We start from the raw sequence: 14,941 nt of genomic DNA on the forward strand, positions 1-14,941 counted from the left end.
CAACATGGTCAATATTACTTCATTAGTTAGAGACAGAGAAGGGTTAAAAAGCTCCCGGGTAGTTTGAGAAATGTTCTTTTTTACTTTTCTCATTCCTGGCCTAGTCTCGAGCTAGCACGTGATCAACTGAATGCCTGCCAGCCTCTTTCTTGTTGATCCTCCGGAGACCATCTGTGCTGGGGGCATTGATTAGAGTATGTCTGCTGGGATTACATCTTTTCTGTTGCCATGCCAACTAATCAGCTGATTTTGGTTACCACAGAAACAAAATGTCAGAGCTCACAGTACGGTAACATGAATTCAGCACAACAGAAAATGTTTTCTTAATTGGGGACCCTTTTTGATTTTTGGATTCCAACAGAAAAGCAGGATATTTTTCCTTTTAAAAACCAACTTCAGATAAAAGCTGCATTAACTGTATTGATTAATAAGAATGTACAGATATTTTCTGAAGTGAGAAAACATTACTTTTACTTTATTAGCTATGCTCATTTTTTTTATATTTCCTAACAAAGGAAACAAACACTGTTTCATACATACTTCTGTTATGATTCTTGGTGGTTGCATAGAAAACAAACCACAAAGCCTTTGGTTTCATTTAGCTCCCATTAGAGGAGGGGATTCTCCCTGATAATGCTATATATATAATAATCATTTGGGAGAGGATATCCATCTTTCATTTTTGGATATCACTTAATGTACTTTAAAAAAACAAGAATCAGTCGCAGTCAACTGGGAAACAGTTCTAAGAATTCCCACTTTACACATAGTACGCCCTGGATAGAGCACACCCATTTGACTACAAAGGGAGCCCGTGACTTATGGCAATGTTCCATTTTGTTGGCCTAAGTTTGTCTGCAAGAGAAGTTCTGACTAGTTTGCTGTGGCAGCATGAACGAAGGAAGCACCTGACCTTGGCCCTACACATGCTCTAACCGAGCAGTACATCGGACGTATTGCACACTTGCCTTCTCATCATGAACCTCGAATCTAGTAGAAGCAGACCACAGCCTTCTTCTACTCTGACCCTAGGGTTTGCAGACAGAAAACAAATAGCTTAGATGATAACAACAACAGCAACAATAATATCTATAATAGTAGCAATAAGTAATCCTGACATTTAACCAGGCTACTATATTTGTTTAGCTATCTAATAACACCATCTCTTAAAAAAAGAAAAGATTATAGCCTATGAATATGTCTTTCCCATTGATACTTTACCCATGACCTCTCTTCTGTGAAAGCTGTCACTGCAGGTGTCTTGTATGAAGTTAACATCCTGAGGTGGGGATAGGGAGTTGATTTAGTCTGCATGATACTTATTTGAGAACCTTGGTAAATTAATTCCAGTGCTCAAGATGTGTTTGGAAGAATGGATTGGGGACATTGGTGACATCTCCCTTTCTACTCATTAACACTTGTAGCTACGATGCCAGGAAACAGGCTCAGCAGACAACCCCTCTCAGAGTTTTAGGGCACGGTGCCCGCATGTCTTAACTTACTCAGAAGTTTTGAAAATTGGATTTGAGGTTAAGATCTTCACCCAGATTATCAATAATTATCTCATTATGTCCATCAGATCTTTGCTCAAATGAAGATAGCATCTTTTTCCAGCAGACCCTGCTATCGTGATTCATCCCCACAACTTTTGGATTGGCACATCAGAATATATGGAAAGGTCCCAGTCATTCCCTGTGACAGTTAGAACTTCCTAAGTGGCATGACATGGCAAGGGAAGCATTAGCCATAGCGCATGTAAACTTAATATGAACTGTTAACCACTATCTTCCTGGACTATAGCTTTACAGATTAATTTTTACACATTCTTGCATATTTGGGTTAACTAGGAAATCTTCCAGAAAGTCTGAGCAGAGACTCAGCATAGTAAAAAGGAGAAAATGTATGGAGTCTAAAAGCCCAAGCTCCAGACATTCCCCAGAGATACTTCTTGGGATCTGCATCTCAGCACATACCTCATGGTGACCTTGATTGGGTTTTCTCTTCTCTTAGGTTCTGTTTGTTTTATCTGCTCAGCTATATCTTCCCACCATTCTGCTTGTGCCAGGCACACTAGCCGGCATTCTATATAGAGAATACACTTGATGGTGTGGCGGCATATTTGATTTCCCTCAAGTTCCAGAATAAGTAAAAAGTAGGGTCAGAATTCAAACCTTGTATCCTCTGTTTTCACAGCCCCCATGCACTCACACACTGCTTCCTCAAAGCTCCCATGGGTTTATGAACTAGTTGTAACTGCGATGTCATTCCCCACTCACCATCTTGTAGTTAAAACAAGACAAGGGTGTGTATTGCCTTGTGTTACTCTCTTGCCTTTCAAAGTCACTGATAGCGCAAAGAGCGGTATGTAGAGCTGGATCAATATTCTAAGAATGATACAAATATGAAAAGTTAAAAATACCTTTGTGGGTGATTATAAGGAAAGAAAGACTCTTGACTTTTTTATGTTTTAGTAATCACATATGTTCTTAGGAAGGTGGAGGACTAGCCAACCTTTTATGTAATATAAACACAGCCTGCCACTGTCGATGATGTGATTGGTATAGTTCTTTAAAAAAAAAAACCCTCTCTTTCCCCCTGTATCAATGACTGCATTGGGTTAAACCTTGCCCTGTGCAGTTGCTCTTTGGAAATGAAGATGTACTCTTGATGGGTAATGTAGTAACTCACACTTGAATATGAGTTATCTTGTGGAAAACTTTATTTCAAGTTAAGACAACCAAGAATAGAATGAAAGTGTGTCTATTGCACCCTTGGGAGGAAGATCATGAAAATAAAGAGGGCGGTGAGTCAACCAAACTGTATTAGTTGCTTTTGAACTAATGTCCCTGGAAGATGGGTTTGACCCCATTTCCAGATAAGAAATCAGACCCATGTAAAATTTCATTGGTAGTAGACTAACTGGTATTTGGAATTAGCAAGCTACTTAGCAGTCTTCCCAACCCACTGACTCTAGAGCTGATACTGTCCCTGTCCCTATGTTCCATGGAGATATTGCCCAAGGACCTCAAACGACACTACACTGAGTAGTTGATAGGAGCTAAAAAGTATTGCTTATATGAGCTGCATGGCAAGTGAGTGTGTTGTTTGTCACTCCCAGGTATGCACAGAAGGCAGGCTGATCTTGGAGTTCACCTTTGATGACCTCATGAGAATAAAAACATGGCACTTTACCATTAGACAGTACAGGGAGCTGGTTCCCAGAAGCATACTAGCCATGCACGTAAGTATTTCTATTGTATCTCCTTTCTTCTTATACTCACTGTATGTTACACAGAAAGGAAACCCAGTTCTGTCTGAAGAAAGCCATACTATTACCACACCATAGACAATCAGTTCTAAGTATTGAGTCTTTCTCTCAACCATTTGAATGCACAAGCTCTTTTTGCCTCCTTTGTTTTCAAGCTTGTAAGAGGTTTTGTTGTTGTTTTTGCTTTTTGTTTTTTCCCCATATATTAGTGAGGTTCCCTTGATAAGTGGTTTCTATTTGCTTCAGTTACAGCAACTCAATATCAGATACTTTTCTACTCAGGTATATGCACATTTTACCTGTAATGAGAAGTAGAAGTAGTTTTCAATTCTGATTAAAACCATGTGATTGGAAGTGAGGATCCTGTACCCAGGAGCTGTTGGTCCATCCTAATCCTGATGTTTGACTAGCATGGGGATGGGGAGTGGGAAGGTGCAATAGAGTCAGACTTCACAAGCCTGATTTGTTTATGGCCCTGAAAAGTTAAAAGAGAGTAAAATAACTGCAGATACCATTTACAGAATTTACTAAACCAAGCCTTTGGCTGGAAATTTAATCTGCAACTGTCACTCAAGGACTGACTTACTATCATTCCTATTTCTAAAGGAAGCAAAGAGATGGCCCAAAGTCTTTCAGTCCAAATGTGGGAAAATCAAAGTTGTGACCCACTTGGTTCTGAGTCCCAAACCTGTTCCCTAGCCTTCTGAGTCCAGCCTGTTTCTCCAGACCTTTGCTCTCACCTTCTCCTTCTAACATAGTAACAATTTCTCTGCCCTTCCTGGTGACCCCAGGCCTTCTGCTGTAGCACGCCAGTTTCCAATTCTTCTGATTCACCATGTAAACTCCTCCAGAACTTTCAAAGCAAGTTTCATATTTTCTACTCTTCTTCAAGAAGTCTGGTGTATTTATAAATTTTTCTCAAAATATACTGAAAGGCATCAGAAGGGTGTGGGTAAGATCTGAGGCCATACATTGAGAGCTCATTGGATTATATTCCTCTTCATGAGTGGCTTTAAACAGTTGGTATGACATCTCCAGATTTCTAGTCCCTCGTCTATACAACAGTGTGGTTATTTCTTGGAGAACCCACTTTAAAATTAAGACTTAATGACCGCAAAACCTACTTAGGATGACACATGGATCATAGTGGGACATCTGTAGGTGTTATTGGCCCATTCTCAGCATTTGTTGCTGCCCAATTACCATTCAAGCTGCTTGGCTTTTAGCATGGCACCACTTAATGAATCTACACAGGGCCACCAGATCTTCCCACAGAGGCTCAATGTCCATAAAGACCTTACTTCAAAACTGACTTGAAACTGTTACTTTTTGGTTGTTTTCATTCATATTTGTATCTACGGTTGCAAACAAAAATGATTCTATCATTGAATGAGAAGCACAGATAAGAATAAGGTTCTATTAGTCATATGTGAGGTGGTCTTGTAAGTGTAGACATGGAGAGAAGTTTGTATACCTATATCTCCCTATGTATGGCATCGACTTGCTAAGAAAGAAGCAGAATGAAGATGATGGACCAATAACTCACAAATACAATGCAAAAAAGAATATATATATATATTTGTTTGTTTGTGGTCTGATCAAATATAACGTTTGGGGCAATCTGCAGTACTTTACATCCTATGATACTTTGGGAAATGTAATACCTGCCCTTTTCATCTCATAGGATAAAAAGTATTGAAGACATTGATCTCTAACCTCAGTTTAATGGGGAAGAAAGTTAAAATTGTCTTTCTCCACATACAAAAGTAGAGATTCTACAGATATATGTGATGGATTTTGGCATGTTATATTATTATATCATACATTTTTATGGTAACTGCAAGTTTTCAAATGTATCCTACATTCTGGGTAGTAAAAATACTACCCCTATCCTAGCTGGAAATTTAATCTGCAACTGTCACTCAAAGATTGACAGGGAGCAGGCATGGTTTGCCAAGTTCAGAGGCACCTCTTTCTCTTATTCAAGCCAGAGTTATTCTAGTAGAGCTCGGTGGCTTTCTATCTGAAGACACAAGGCCAAGGTCCCTCATAGCAAAAGCAACATCCCTTTACCCTGAATCCAGTGCACAGCTGAGGCATTTTAGTTTTCTACTCTTACAGAATCGGTCTCAAAATCTCCTTGAATACTAGAGGCAAGCAACTTCAAAATGTAAATTCAATTGTCTCCGGCAATCTGTCCCTCCAAGAAAAATCAACAGTGTCAAGAGTGCACATCTCAGCAGCAGCAACAGAGTCTAGCACTTTCAGAAGACCATCTCAGAGGACTGAAATATGTCGTTCCCTTCCCCTCCCTGTTTAGGCACAAGATCCTCAGGTCCTGGATCAGCTGTCCAAAAATATCACCAGGATGGGTCTAACAAACTTCACCCTCAACTACCTCAGGGTAAGATTGATTAAATGATTTTATTTTTTTTGAAATTGAAAATGAACTTTTATTTTGTTTTTTGGGTTTGTGTGTGTGTGTGTGTGTGTGTGTGTGTGTGTGTGTGTGTGTGTGTGTGTGGTTTTGTTTGCCTGGTTTTTTTTTTAATGTATCTTAAACCTGAGTTAAAATGAAGTATAAGCCAGGCTGCATAACCCAGGACATAACCCCAGCTACTCAGGAGGCTGAGGTAAGAGAATTGTGTAAGTTCAAGGCTGTGTGAACTACAGAGTAAGCTCAAGGCTTTCCTTTGGAACTTAAGGAAATCCTATCTCAATTTAAAACAAAAATCACTGTAAGAGACCCGGAGATATGGCTCAGTGACAGAGTAGTGTCCTAGCATGGGGGGAGGGAGGAGACTAGATTCAAATCTCAGTTAAACCAGGTATGCATAACATAGATGTATATTCTCCCTCCCCCTCTCCGTGTCTGTGTGTGTGTGTGTGTGTGTGTGTGTGTGTGTAGGTGTTTGTGTGTGTATAGGTGTGTAGGTGTGTGTCTGTGTGTTTGTGTGTGGGTATAGGTGCAGTAGAAGCTGTGACTTAATTGGCATAGCATCAAACCTGCACTTAGGCTTGAGTTTGCTCAGTTGTATGACTCTTGGAGTTAATTACTAAAAAGGTATCCATGGCCTTAGTCCCTAAGTGCCTTGGCAATACTCAGTCTGTAGTTGTGTCCACTTTGTAGTGTGGCGTTGAGTTCGATGCCTCTGTGCTTTCACCCTGGACTCATCTCCTCCTAAGGACATCAGTGTGCCACTTGAAGCAAGTAGCCAAGGCTATAGTCTTCTAGAGAAATTCAACATGGTGCTGAAATGCAGGCATTGCTGAGCCTTATAAATTCTCTATACAATGTGACATGGGTTTTTCTGGCTTGATACAAATTGTTTTTAAATTTAAATATTAGACAGCATCTTCCCTATACAATACACTAAGTGACTCTATATTTCTTCTAATAGAGTTACACCAATCACACCAGTTTAATATGGAATTCCACCAGCCAAGTCACTGGTGGCATATCTGGTTTCATTCACAAAATGAGCATTGTACTCCAGAATCCTGAGAAAGTGACAAGCACTTTGCCCCTGATACATTATCTCCTCTCTGTGAAGCAATTTGACTCACTAGGTTTCTCCCACCACAGAGCTGATACTATGGCTTATCTACCCACCACTGCACTCTGGGTCTATGGGTTCTATTTTGCAGCCACTGCGCTCTATGTACAAGCCTTGCACCTGCTGAAATGAAATAGGTCTTGGCCAGGCTCACTCTTCTAGGAAGGTGGAAGCAGTCTTCCAATTCATTCACACAGTTCTAGCCACTGAAAACACAATGTCAGCAAGAAATTCATCCCTTAGGGGTGAGACTCCCAAAAAGAAGACACTGAAGAGAAGTAAATAACACAATGGACGATTCCAGGAGAAAACTAAGATACCCCAGGATGGGAAATAATTCAGAAGAAGGTTTCATCTGAAAAGTGATCCATGAATGGAGTGGGCAAAGATAAAAAGAAAAGGAAGGAAAAAAAAGAAAATGCGGGAAGTTTCCACTAAGTGGGAAACAATTTACAGATGGAACTTATGTGCTATATTCCATCAGAGCATAGAGCAGATTTCATGGTCATCATGCCCAGTGAAGAGCTGGGAGGGATGAGAGGGTAAATGTGGTGTGTCTTGACTAATCTGAGGGTAGGTGGGGGAAATTATTTAGTGATGAGGGTGGTCTGGCAGAAACTTGGTTTTGGGTTGAGGAATGAAGGTTCTCTCCATCATGTAGAGGCCTTGGAACCAAAACCAGAACTGGCAAGAACCAGAATCGGTTAGGTAGGCATCCCCACCAACTCATCCATCACCCTCACAGTTGTAACAATCCAGAAACACTGTGTGCACTGAGGAGACCCAAAGTCTGCCAAGAGAGTGAGAATCATGCAAGTGCACTCAGTTGGGGCATCTGGATCTCTGTTCCCAAACATCAGAACTCTGCATTCAGAACCAGCCCTACTAGGGGGCTTGGCAGGCTCTGTGGATAGGTATCAAGCCTGGGGACCAACCGAGGCTTTATTATGATCCTATGCACAGACCCCACATAGCTACCCTTCGACACTAAATTATCTCTCCTCAGGGGCCAGAAGAAGTGAAAGCTATGGATATCTCTTACTCAGAAGGATGGCATTCCACACCATGTCCTCAGCTGACCCACATTGGGATCAGGGACTTTGTGACTAATGCCTTGATAAGATTTTTAGACAGACTCTTGGTGATTAACTAAAACCAAAAGTTTCTTCCACCTCTCCTTCCCCACCTTCTTACCCCATTTCTCCTCCCCTTCCTCTCCTCCTCAACTTTCCTCCACCTCTCCTCCCCCATGTCTCTTCTACACCTCTCCTCCTCCACCTCTCCTGGTTATCTATAAATGGTTAACTTCCACAGTATAATCAAGTCCACCCATTCAGCAGTCCCGTACCTTTAGCCCATGAAGATTTGAAGGTGGAAGAAGTGCTAGCCTCCTCACATGATTGCGAATGAAGGCAGGAACCCTTTGTGAGGAGCACTTCAAGGTGGCACTGGCTATATGCCAGCTCCTGCACCACCTAGCTCCTAACCTAGAAGTCTGGAAGTCTCACAAAAAACCCTGTCCATGGTCACCACCCTCAGGAGAAAATGAGCTATGGAGAGGCGAAGTGAAATAAGTCACCCAGGCTTGTGTACCAAATGACAGAACTAGGAAGCTGATCTGAGGAAGCCTGCAGGAGCGTCTGTGTGTTTCACGGCACAGCTCTGCTTCACAGGTAGGAATGGACAAGGGTACTGAGAGTATGGAAGCCATCAGAATCTTCATCAAAATACTCATGACTTTTTTCTTTCCAGGCTTCTACAGTCTAGCTTGCTGCCTACCACATAATCCTTGCCCTGCTCTCCCTATTTAAGTTTCCCCGGCCAGATCTTTCTCTTCCTTCCAGATGTATTCTCCTATCACTTCCTGTGAGGGTCTCTCCCCTGACATTGCTGGAGTTGTCAGCCCATGGGTCATTGGTGGATTCTTGGCAGGTCCCATACACAAAGCATCACTTTATCTCTTGCTCCATGGTCTAAATAATGTGAAGACTTCTAAGTTCCAAGGAAATGTCACTTGAATGAATACTTAGCAGATGGCTTGTTAAATGATAGATTTGATTTTGAATCACACACACACACACACACACACACACACACACACACACACACACACAACCTGTATGATTAATTTTCAAAGTCGCTCCTAGAATTTCACCATGGAAACTAAGCGGCAGAGAAGTGGGTTGTATTGTATTGAAAAATAAAAGGATCCTCTCACTCTCTCTAATGTGAAAAATTCCTGCTTAAAGCCTCTGACTCTGAATTTCCAGTGTCACATTTTTGTTCGATAGTATTTCTGTTTATTCTGTATAAGTATACCAAATTTCATTCTGCACCTTTCATTATTTTGCAAATGTATTCTTTCCATGCTGAAGAGCAGTTGGGTGTTTGGGGGATTTTTTTTGTGTGTGAGTATTTTGTCTATTTCCTTTGGCCTGGCTTTCTTAGCTGCTATGATACACGTTTTATGTTTTAAATGTTATGCTTAACACAATGTTAAGATGATTATTATCCCGAATCTAAACAGGAGATATTCCGTTTGTATGTTCTCCGGCTCTAGATCCACCCAGCTGCAGAATTCTTGCTTACATGCAATTAGGTTGCATATAACTTCCTTTTTGAAAAGATATATATTTCAGTCTTTATTTTTAATTATACATGTATGTGTCTGTATCGGGCTATGTGAAAGTGAGTGCAGATGCCTCTGGAGGCCAGAGGCTTCAGATGCCTCTGAAGCTATAGTTACATATGATTGTGTGTGATGGAAATTGAACTCAGACCCATCCATTGCAAGACAGCATCAAGTGCTCTTAAGTGCTGAGCTATCTCTCCAACCCCAGCGTATGGGTTGTTATTGTTATTTGGTGAACAGTGACATCACATTAAGCATATATAGGTGACCATGGTTATTTAATTATTCCTCTGATCAGAAGGTGAAGGCATCTTCAAGTTGCTGCTGTCATTAATTCCTTCCTCCAAACCCCTTTATGCATGCTACTCTTCACCGTGTTTCCTGATAGAGGATTCATTTACCGCTTTCTTACTTGTCTGTCTGCTTTCAAGCAACATGCTTGGGTTCCTTGAGCCTCACTGTCCTTTTCTGAAAATTAGGAATAAGGTATCTCTCAAGACTACCCTGAGGACTGGTGAACTTCATAAGAACCCAACACATAAGGAACCGTCTAATAAGTGCCAGTCACATTCTATATAGTAGGTCAGAGTCCAACGTTCACTGTTGTGACTGGTGCGCACGCGTGCGTGCGTGTGTGCGTGCATGCGTGCGTGCGTGCGTGCGTGCGATATTTATCAATTGCCTTAGCCTCTCAGAGCCCTGGCCTCTGCATGCATGAATGCTTGTGTCCATTATGAGTCAGAGCATCTGTGTCACGGGTGACAATTACAATAAGAAAGCACATGGAGAGTGCTTTTCAAACTGAATTACTACTCCAGAAGGCCAAGGAACCTTCATTGCAGTTGTTCTCTTTGGATGTTGCCATGGCTTTGAATTCTTTCTTAGGGTTCAGAAACTTACAGAAAAATCAGAAGGGGAGGAGACATATGGAAAATGAGGAAGAGGGAGAGAGGTTGAGAAATGATGTGGGGTAGAGGAGAGAGCCCAGGACATGTGCTATACTGGCCCCTCTCTTTAGGTCTCAAGGTGGAATGTCTCCTATGGTTCCATGTGTTTGACACTTAATCTCTGGTTTAGGGCCACTGGTTTTCTAAGTTGTGGAACTTTGGGAGGCAGAGACCTGCTGAAGAAAGTGAGTCACTGGAGGAAGGCCTTGAGGCTTGATAGTCCCCCACCTTCTATCTGTTTCCTATACTGTAGATGCAACATGACTGGCCACTTCCGATCCACGTGTCATGCCTTCTCTTCCATGAGAACCATATTCCTTCATATGAAAGCCAAAATGAGCCCTTAGTCAAAGAGCGGGGAAAGCAGCCAATATACTTTCTGAATGCAGCTATCGTTGCAGATGTGCAATCGTCGGGGAGATTTTAATGTTATCTACAGGCTTTATTCTAGTGTTACTTTTAAATACGCTTACCTCTTCAAATGAGTGATAGCAAGTGGGAGTGGGCATTAAAGCCTGGGAGTTTCAGACTCGTGTGTTTTTGATTGTGAGTGGCTTGTTTTGTTTCGATACTGCACCTTTAATTTCCCACATGAATGGAGAATTCTGCTGTCGTGCCTTAAAGAACACTGCTTCCTGCAAGTCATCTCCACTGACAGCACAGGGAGAGCAGACCAATGCCGAGAAGTATTGGGCAATTAACTTTGGAAAATGACCCCAGCAGAAGGACATGATGTAGCCTCCAGGAGACTGAGTGTGGCTGGAGTCAGCACTGGAATCCTGCTGAGGTTTTTCTTGTTTCTTATTTCCGGGAGATTTTGACTCCTGGCCAAATATTTCCCTTGATCACACAGGAGAAGGAGGAATTTCCACCTAAATGCCACAACAAGCCTAAGGATAGAGCAGGTGCCCCACCGAGGGACTAAAGTAGACCAACAGACTGCACTAGGCTGCAGGCTGCCCTTTTCTTGCTTCATCCATTCAGACAGAGCAGTGGCAAAGCCTTGACATTCTGGGGTGGCGAAACCCACCCAGGCAAATCTCCTATGCTTGATGTGGTGCCTGGCATATTCCAGAGCCCCAGCAGGCTCAAGCATATCATTTAGGATTTCATCCACAGGTCATGGCAGGCTTGCAGCTACTTGTTACAGAGTTAGGCTGTATCCAGAAAATGAGAACGTTAAAACTACCATAACAACTCAGCATTTTTTATACAAACAAGTGCATGACCCTGGCACTCATCCTATTGATTGAAATGCACAGCCATTCAAGGGTTATCTTAGTCACGTGATGGGTGGCTGCTGGTGAAAGGCTAGAAGGTGATGCCCCGTAGGAGATTGACAAGGACTGCCATAACGTGTGAGATTAATCTGGTTCAGAGATCCACACTGCATTCCTCAAGGACTGTCTATAATTCTGCTAACTACTGAGAAAGCTATGTAGAGGCCCCTAGCCCTGAAATTGATATCATTCCTACTTTTCCATTAATTTATTTATTCATTTTATATCCCAATATCAGCCCCCCTCCTCCCAGTCCCCTCCTTGCACATCTTGTCCCCCCATCCTCCCTCCCATTCTTCTCCGAGGTCCCCCTGGGTATCACCCCACCCTGGCATATGAAGTCACTACAGGACTAGGTGCATCCTCTCCCACTGAGGCCAGACAAGGCTACCAGTTAGGGGAACAGGAACCACTGGCAGGCAACAGATTCAGGGACAGCACCCACTCCAGTTGCTGGGGGACCCACATGTAGACAAAGCTGCACATCTGCTACACGTGTGTGGGGTCTAGGTCCAGCCCATGTTTGCTTTTTGGATGGTGAGTCGGTCTCTGGGAGCCCCTCAGAGTTCAGGTTAGTTGATTCTGTTGGCCTTCCTGTGGAGTCCCTATCCTCATCAGTTCCCTCCATCCCTCCCCCAACTCTTCCACATGACTCCATCTAATGTTTTGGCTGTGGGTCTTTGCATCTGTTTTCAATGGCTGCTGAGGGGAGCCTTTCAGAGGATAGTTATGCTAGGATCCTATCTGCAAGCATAACAGAGTGTCATTAATAGTGTCAGAGATTGGTTCCATGGAATAGGTTTCAAGTTGGGTCAGTCATTGGTCGGCCATTCCCTCAGTCTCTACTTCATCGTTGTCCATGCATATCTTGTGGCAGGACACAATTTGGGTTGAAGGTTTTGTGGTTGGGTTACTATCCTTATCCCTCCATTTGGAGTCTTGCCTGGCTACAGGAAGTGGTCACTTCATGATCCATAGCTCCCACTGCTAGCAGTCTGAGGTAGTCACTCCAATAGACATCCTTGGAAGTCCCCCCATCCCAGTTTTCTGCCATGTCCTAGAGATTCCCTCCCTACCCAATTTCCATTCTCTCTCCCCTGTTCTCCCTACACCTGATACCCACCCACACAAATCAGGCCGTAGCACCTTCTGGAATTTAGAGCTACAAGACTCTGCCCTACTCCTCTGTAAGAAAGAGGACTCAGATCCCCAAATCCAGCCCTGGACAAAGGGTTTGAAAGCCTGAAGACCCAGTCTCTGAAACCTCAGTCTCACCGATCTGCTCCCTATCTTTCTCTTCTGCCTCCTCCTCCTCCCTCCTCCTCCTCCTCCTCCTCCTCCTCCTCCTCCTCCCTTCTTCCTCCTCCTATTCTTCCTTCTCCTCTCCTCCTCTCTCTGCTCCTATTTCACCTTACCATCTTTTCCCTTTTCCTACCTTTTTCCTTACCCTCCTTTGCATCCTCCCCCCCCCTTTCTTCTGCTCCTATTCCTGCTGCTTCCCCTTCCTCCCCTTCCCTCTTCAGAGAAAAGCTCCATTTGAGAAGAAGGCAGAGGAGACCCTTCAGAGACAGGAGGATGCTTCACACTGAGAATGATTAAAACCTGGAACACCCAAAGGGCATTTTTAATTGCATTTAGAAATAGAAAAGTAGTACACATGGCTACACGGCAAGGAGGTACATGCAATTCACCCTTAAAGAAGTGAAAAAACCATAACTTACATACATCAGAGCAGCTAGCAAGCAATGATCTCCAAAGTCAGGCTGGAGGGAACAGTGGTTAGAGCACCTACTAGATAAGCACATGCATAAATATATATAATAATAGATGACATAAATAATGAAATATATCCAAACAATGAAACAAAAACACTATGCTAGCCAAGTAATCTTAAAATAAGTTCCAAGCTATAGGTGATTGGCCTTAAAAGTACAAATGGGACCTGGATTAAAGAAAGCAATTTCCCAGCCTCAGACACAGAAAAAGAGGAGAAAATTGTTGTTAAACAACACACTGAAAGTCAAGGCCCATGGCAAGGTGGAAATTGCCAGTTAGTTCAAGGAAAGATTGGAGATTGTGAAGGTAAGTGCATGATGGGGTCCTGAGTTGACTCTTTCATAAAACACCCCTTCCCCATTTTCTGGAATTATCTGAGGAGAGGGAAAATGTGTGTAAGGAAAATAGAAAAGAGGGACGAAGAGGGAGATTTTGAGCTCTTTGAGTTTAAGTTGAGGGGGAAACCAGGTTAGCCAGCTGAAACCGGAAGAAGAGCCTAGGCTCACCAGTTTTCCAGGCTCAAGGTCTCTCTCCGAGTTTAACGTCTGCTTACATTTCCATTTTGCTGGACACCGTCTTCCTGTCCACCTGAAACTCCAATTCTTTAAACCATAAACTCAAAACACCCAATTACAGGGAGCCGCAAAGGTCATATGGATTCGAACCTCTTGACTTTACTTATCTGTATCTGCAGTACACCTAAATGCAAATTCTGCTGCTCTATCAATTATGATTTGAGGGTAAAATATCCCCCACAGGCTCATGTGGAGTCCCCAGCTGCAGTAGTGTTTTGGATGACTGTGAAACCTTTGGGGTAGAGCCTTGCTAGGGAAAGTGGGTTTTATGAGGTTTTATATCCTGGGCATTGTCTACTTCCCAACTGCAAGTATGTGGCCAGCTCCTCATGGTCTACTGCCAAGCTTCCCTCTCTGTGACGTACTATGTCCCTTCATAAACTGTGAGGCAAAACTGACCCTTCCTCCCTTAAGTTGCTTCTGGCCAAGTGTTTATTGGCAGCAGTAAGAAAAGTATGTAATACACCGTCACACCAAGCTCCTTCTCAAAGCAGGCCCTTTGTGTCCTACCTGTCTGCTCACTAGCGGTAGAAACTTGGGTGTTTCTGTCTCTCTGTGCTTTCTAATAGTCTCTTACTCCAAGTCCAGTTGACAGGGTTCAATGATAGATAAAGAATGAAATAAAGAAGGACGCCAAGCAGTCCTGAGAGAGACCAAAGAGTAGGAGCCAGATTGATGTTTGGCCATGCATCTTGCCACTGCCCCTATAGCCAGCATCCAGTTTGACATTGTTCTTGGGGATGTAATTGTCACCTTCCAGATGTCAACTCCACAAACCCAAGAGAGACCTATCTTATCCTAAGGAATCAGTAAAGTTTTATTTCATTTTACTCCCAACCTTGCCTTTGGCTTTCTTCCAGTGTCTTCCCTTCAAAATAAATTTGTGACTACCTCCCATGTTCCTGA

General features: G+C 42.8%; 1 protein-coding gene across 10 annotated transcripts in view; it reads left to right on the top strand.

Moving 5' to 3' along the window:
- Positions 1 to 14,941, top strand: part of Ldb2 (LIM domain binding 2) — a 324,996-nt gene that overhangs the window by 260,928 nt on the left and 49,127 nt on the right. For all 10 annotated transcript variants that reach the window (XM_032916616.1, XM_032916619.1, XM_032916618.1 and 7 more), the window contains exons 4-5: positions 3,119 to 3,241; positions 5,589 to 5,672. In XM_032916616.1, the coding sequence (XP_032772507.1) occupies positions 3,119 to 3,241; positions 5,589 to 5,672 (207 nt within the window). The remainder of the gene's footprint in view (positions 1 to 3,118; positions 3,242 to 5,588; positions 5,673 to 14,941) is intronic.

The sequence above is a fragment of the Rattus rattus genome, chromosome 11, assembly GCF_011064425.1.
Source record: "Rattus rattus isolate New Zealand chromosome 11, Rrattus_CSIRO_v1, whole genome shotgun sequence".
In the NCBI taxonomy this organism is placed as follows: domain Eukaryota; kingdom Metazoa; phylum Chordata; class Mammalia; order Rodentia; family Muridae; genus Rattus; species Rattus rattus.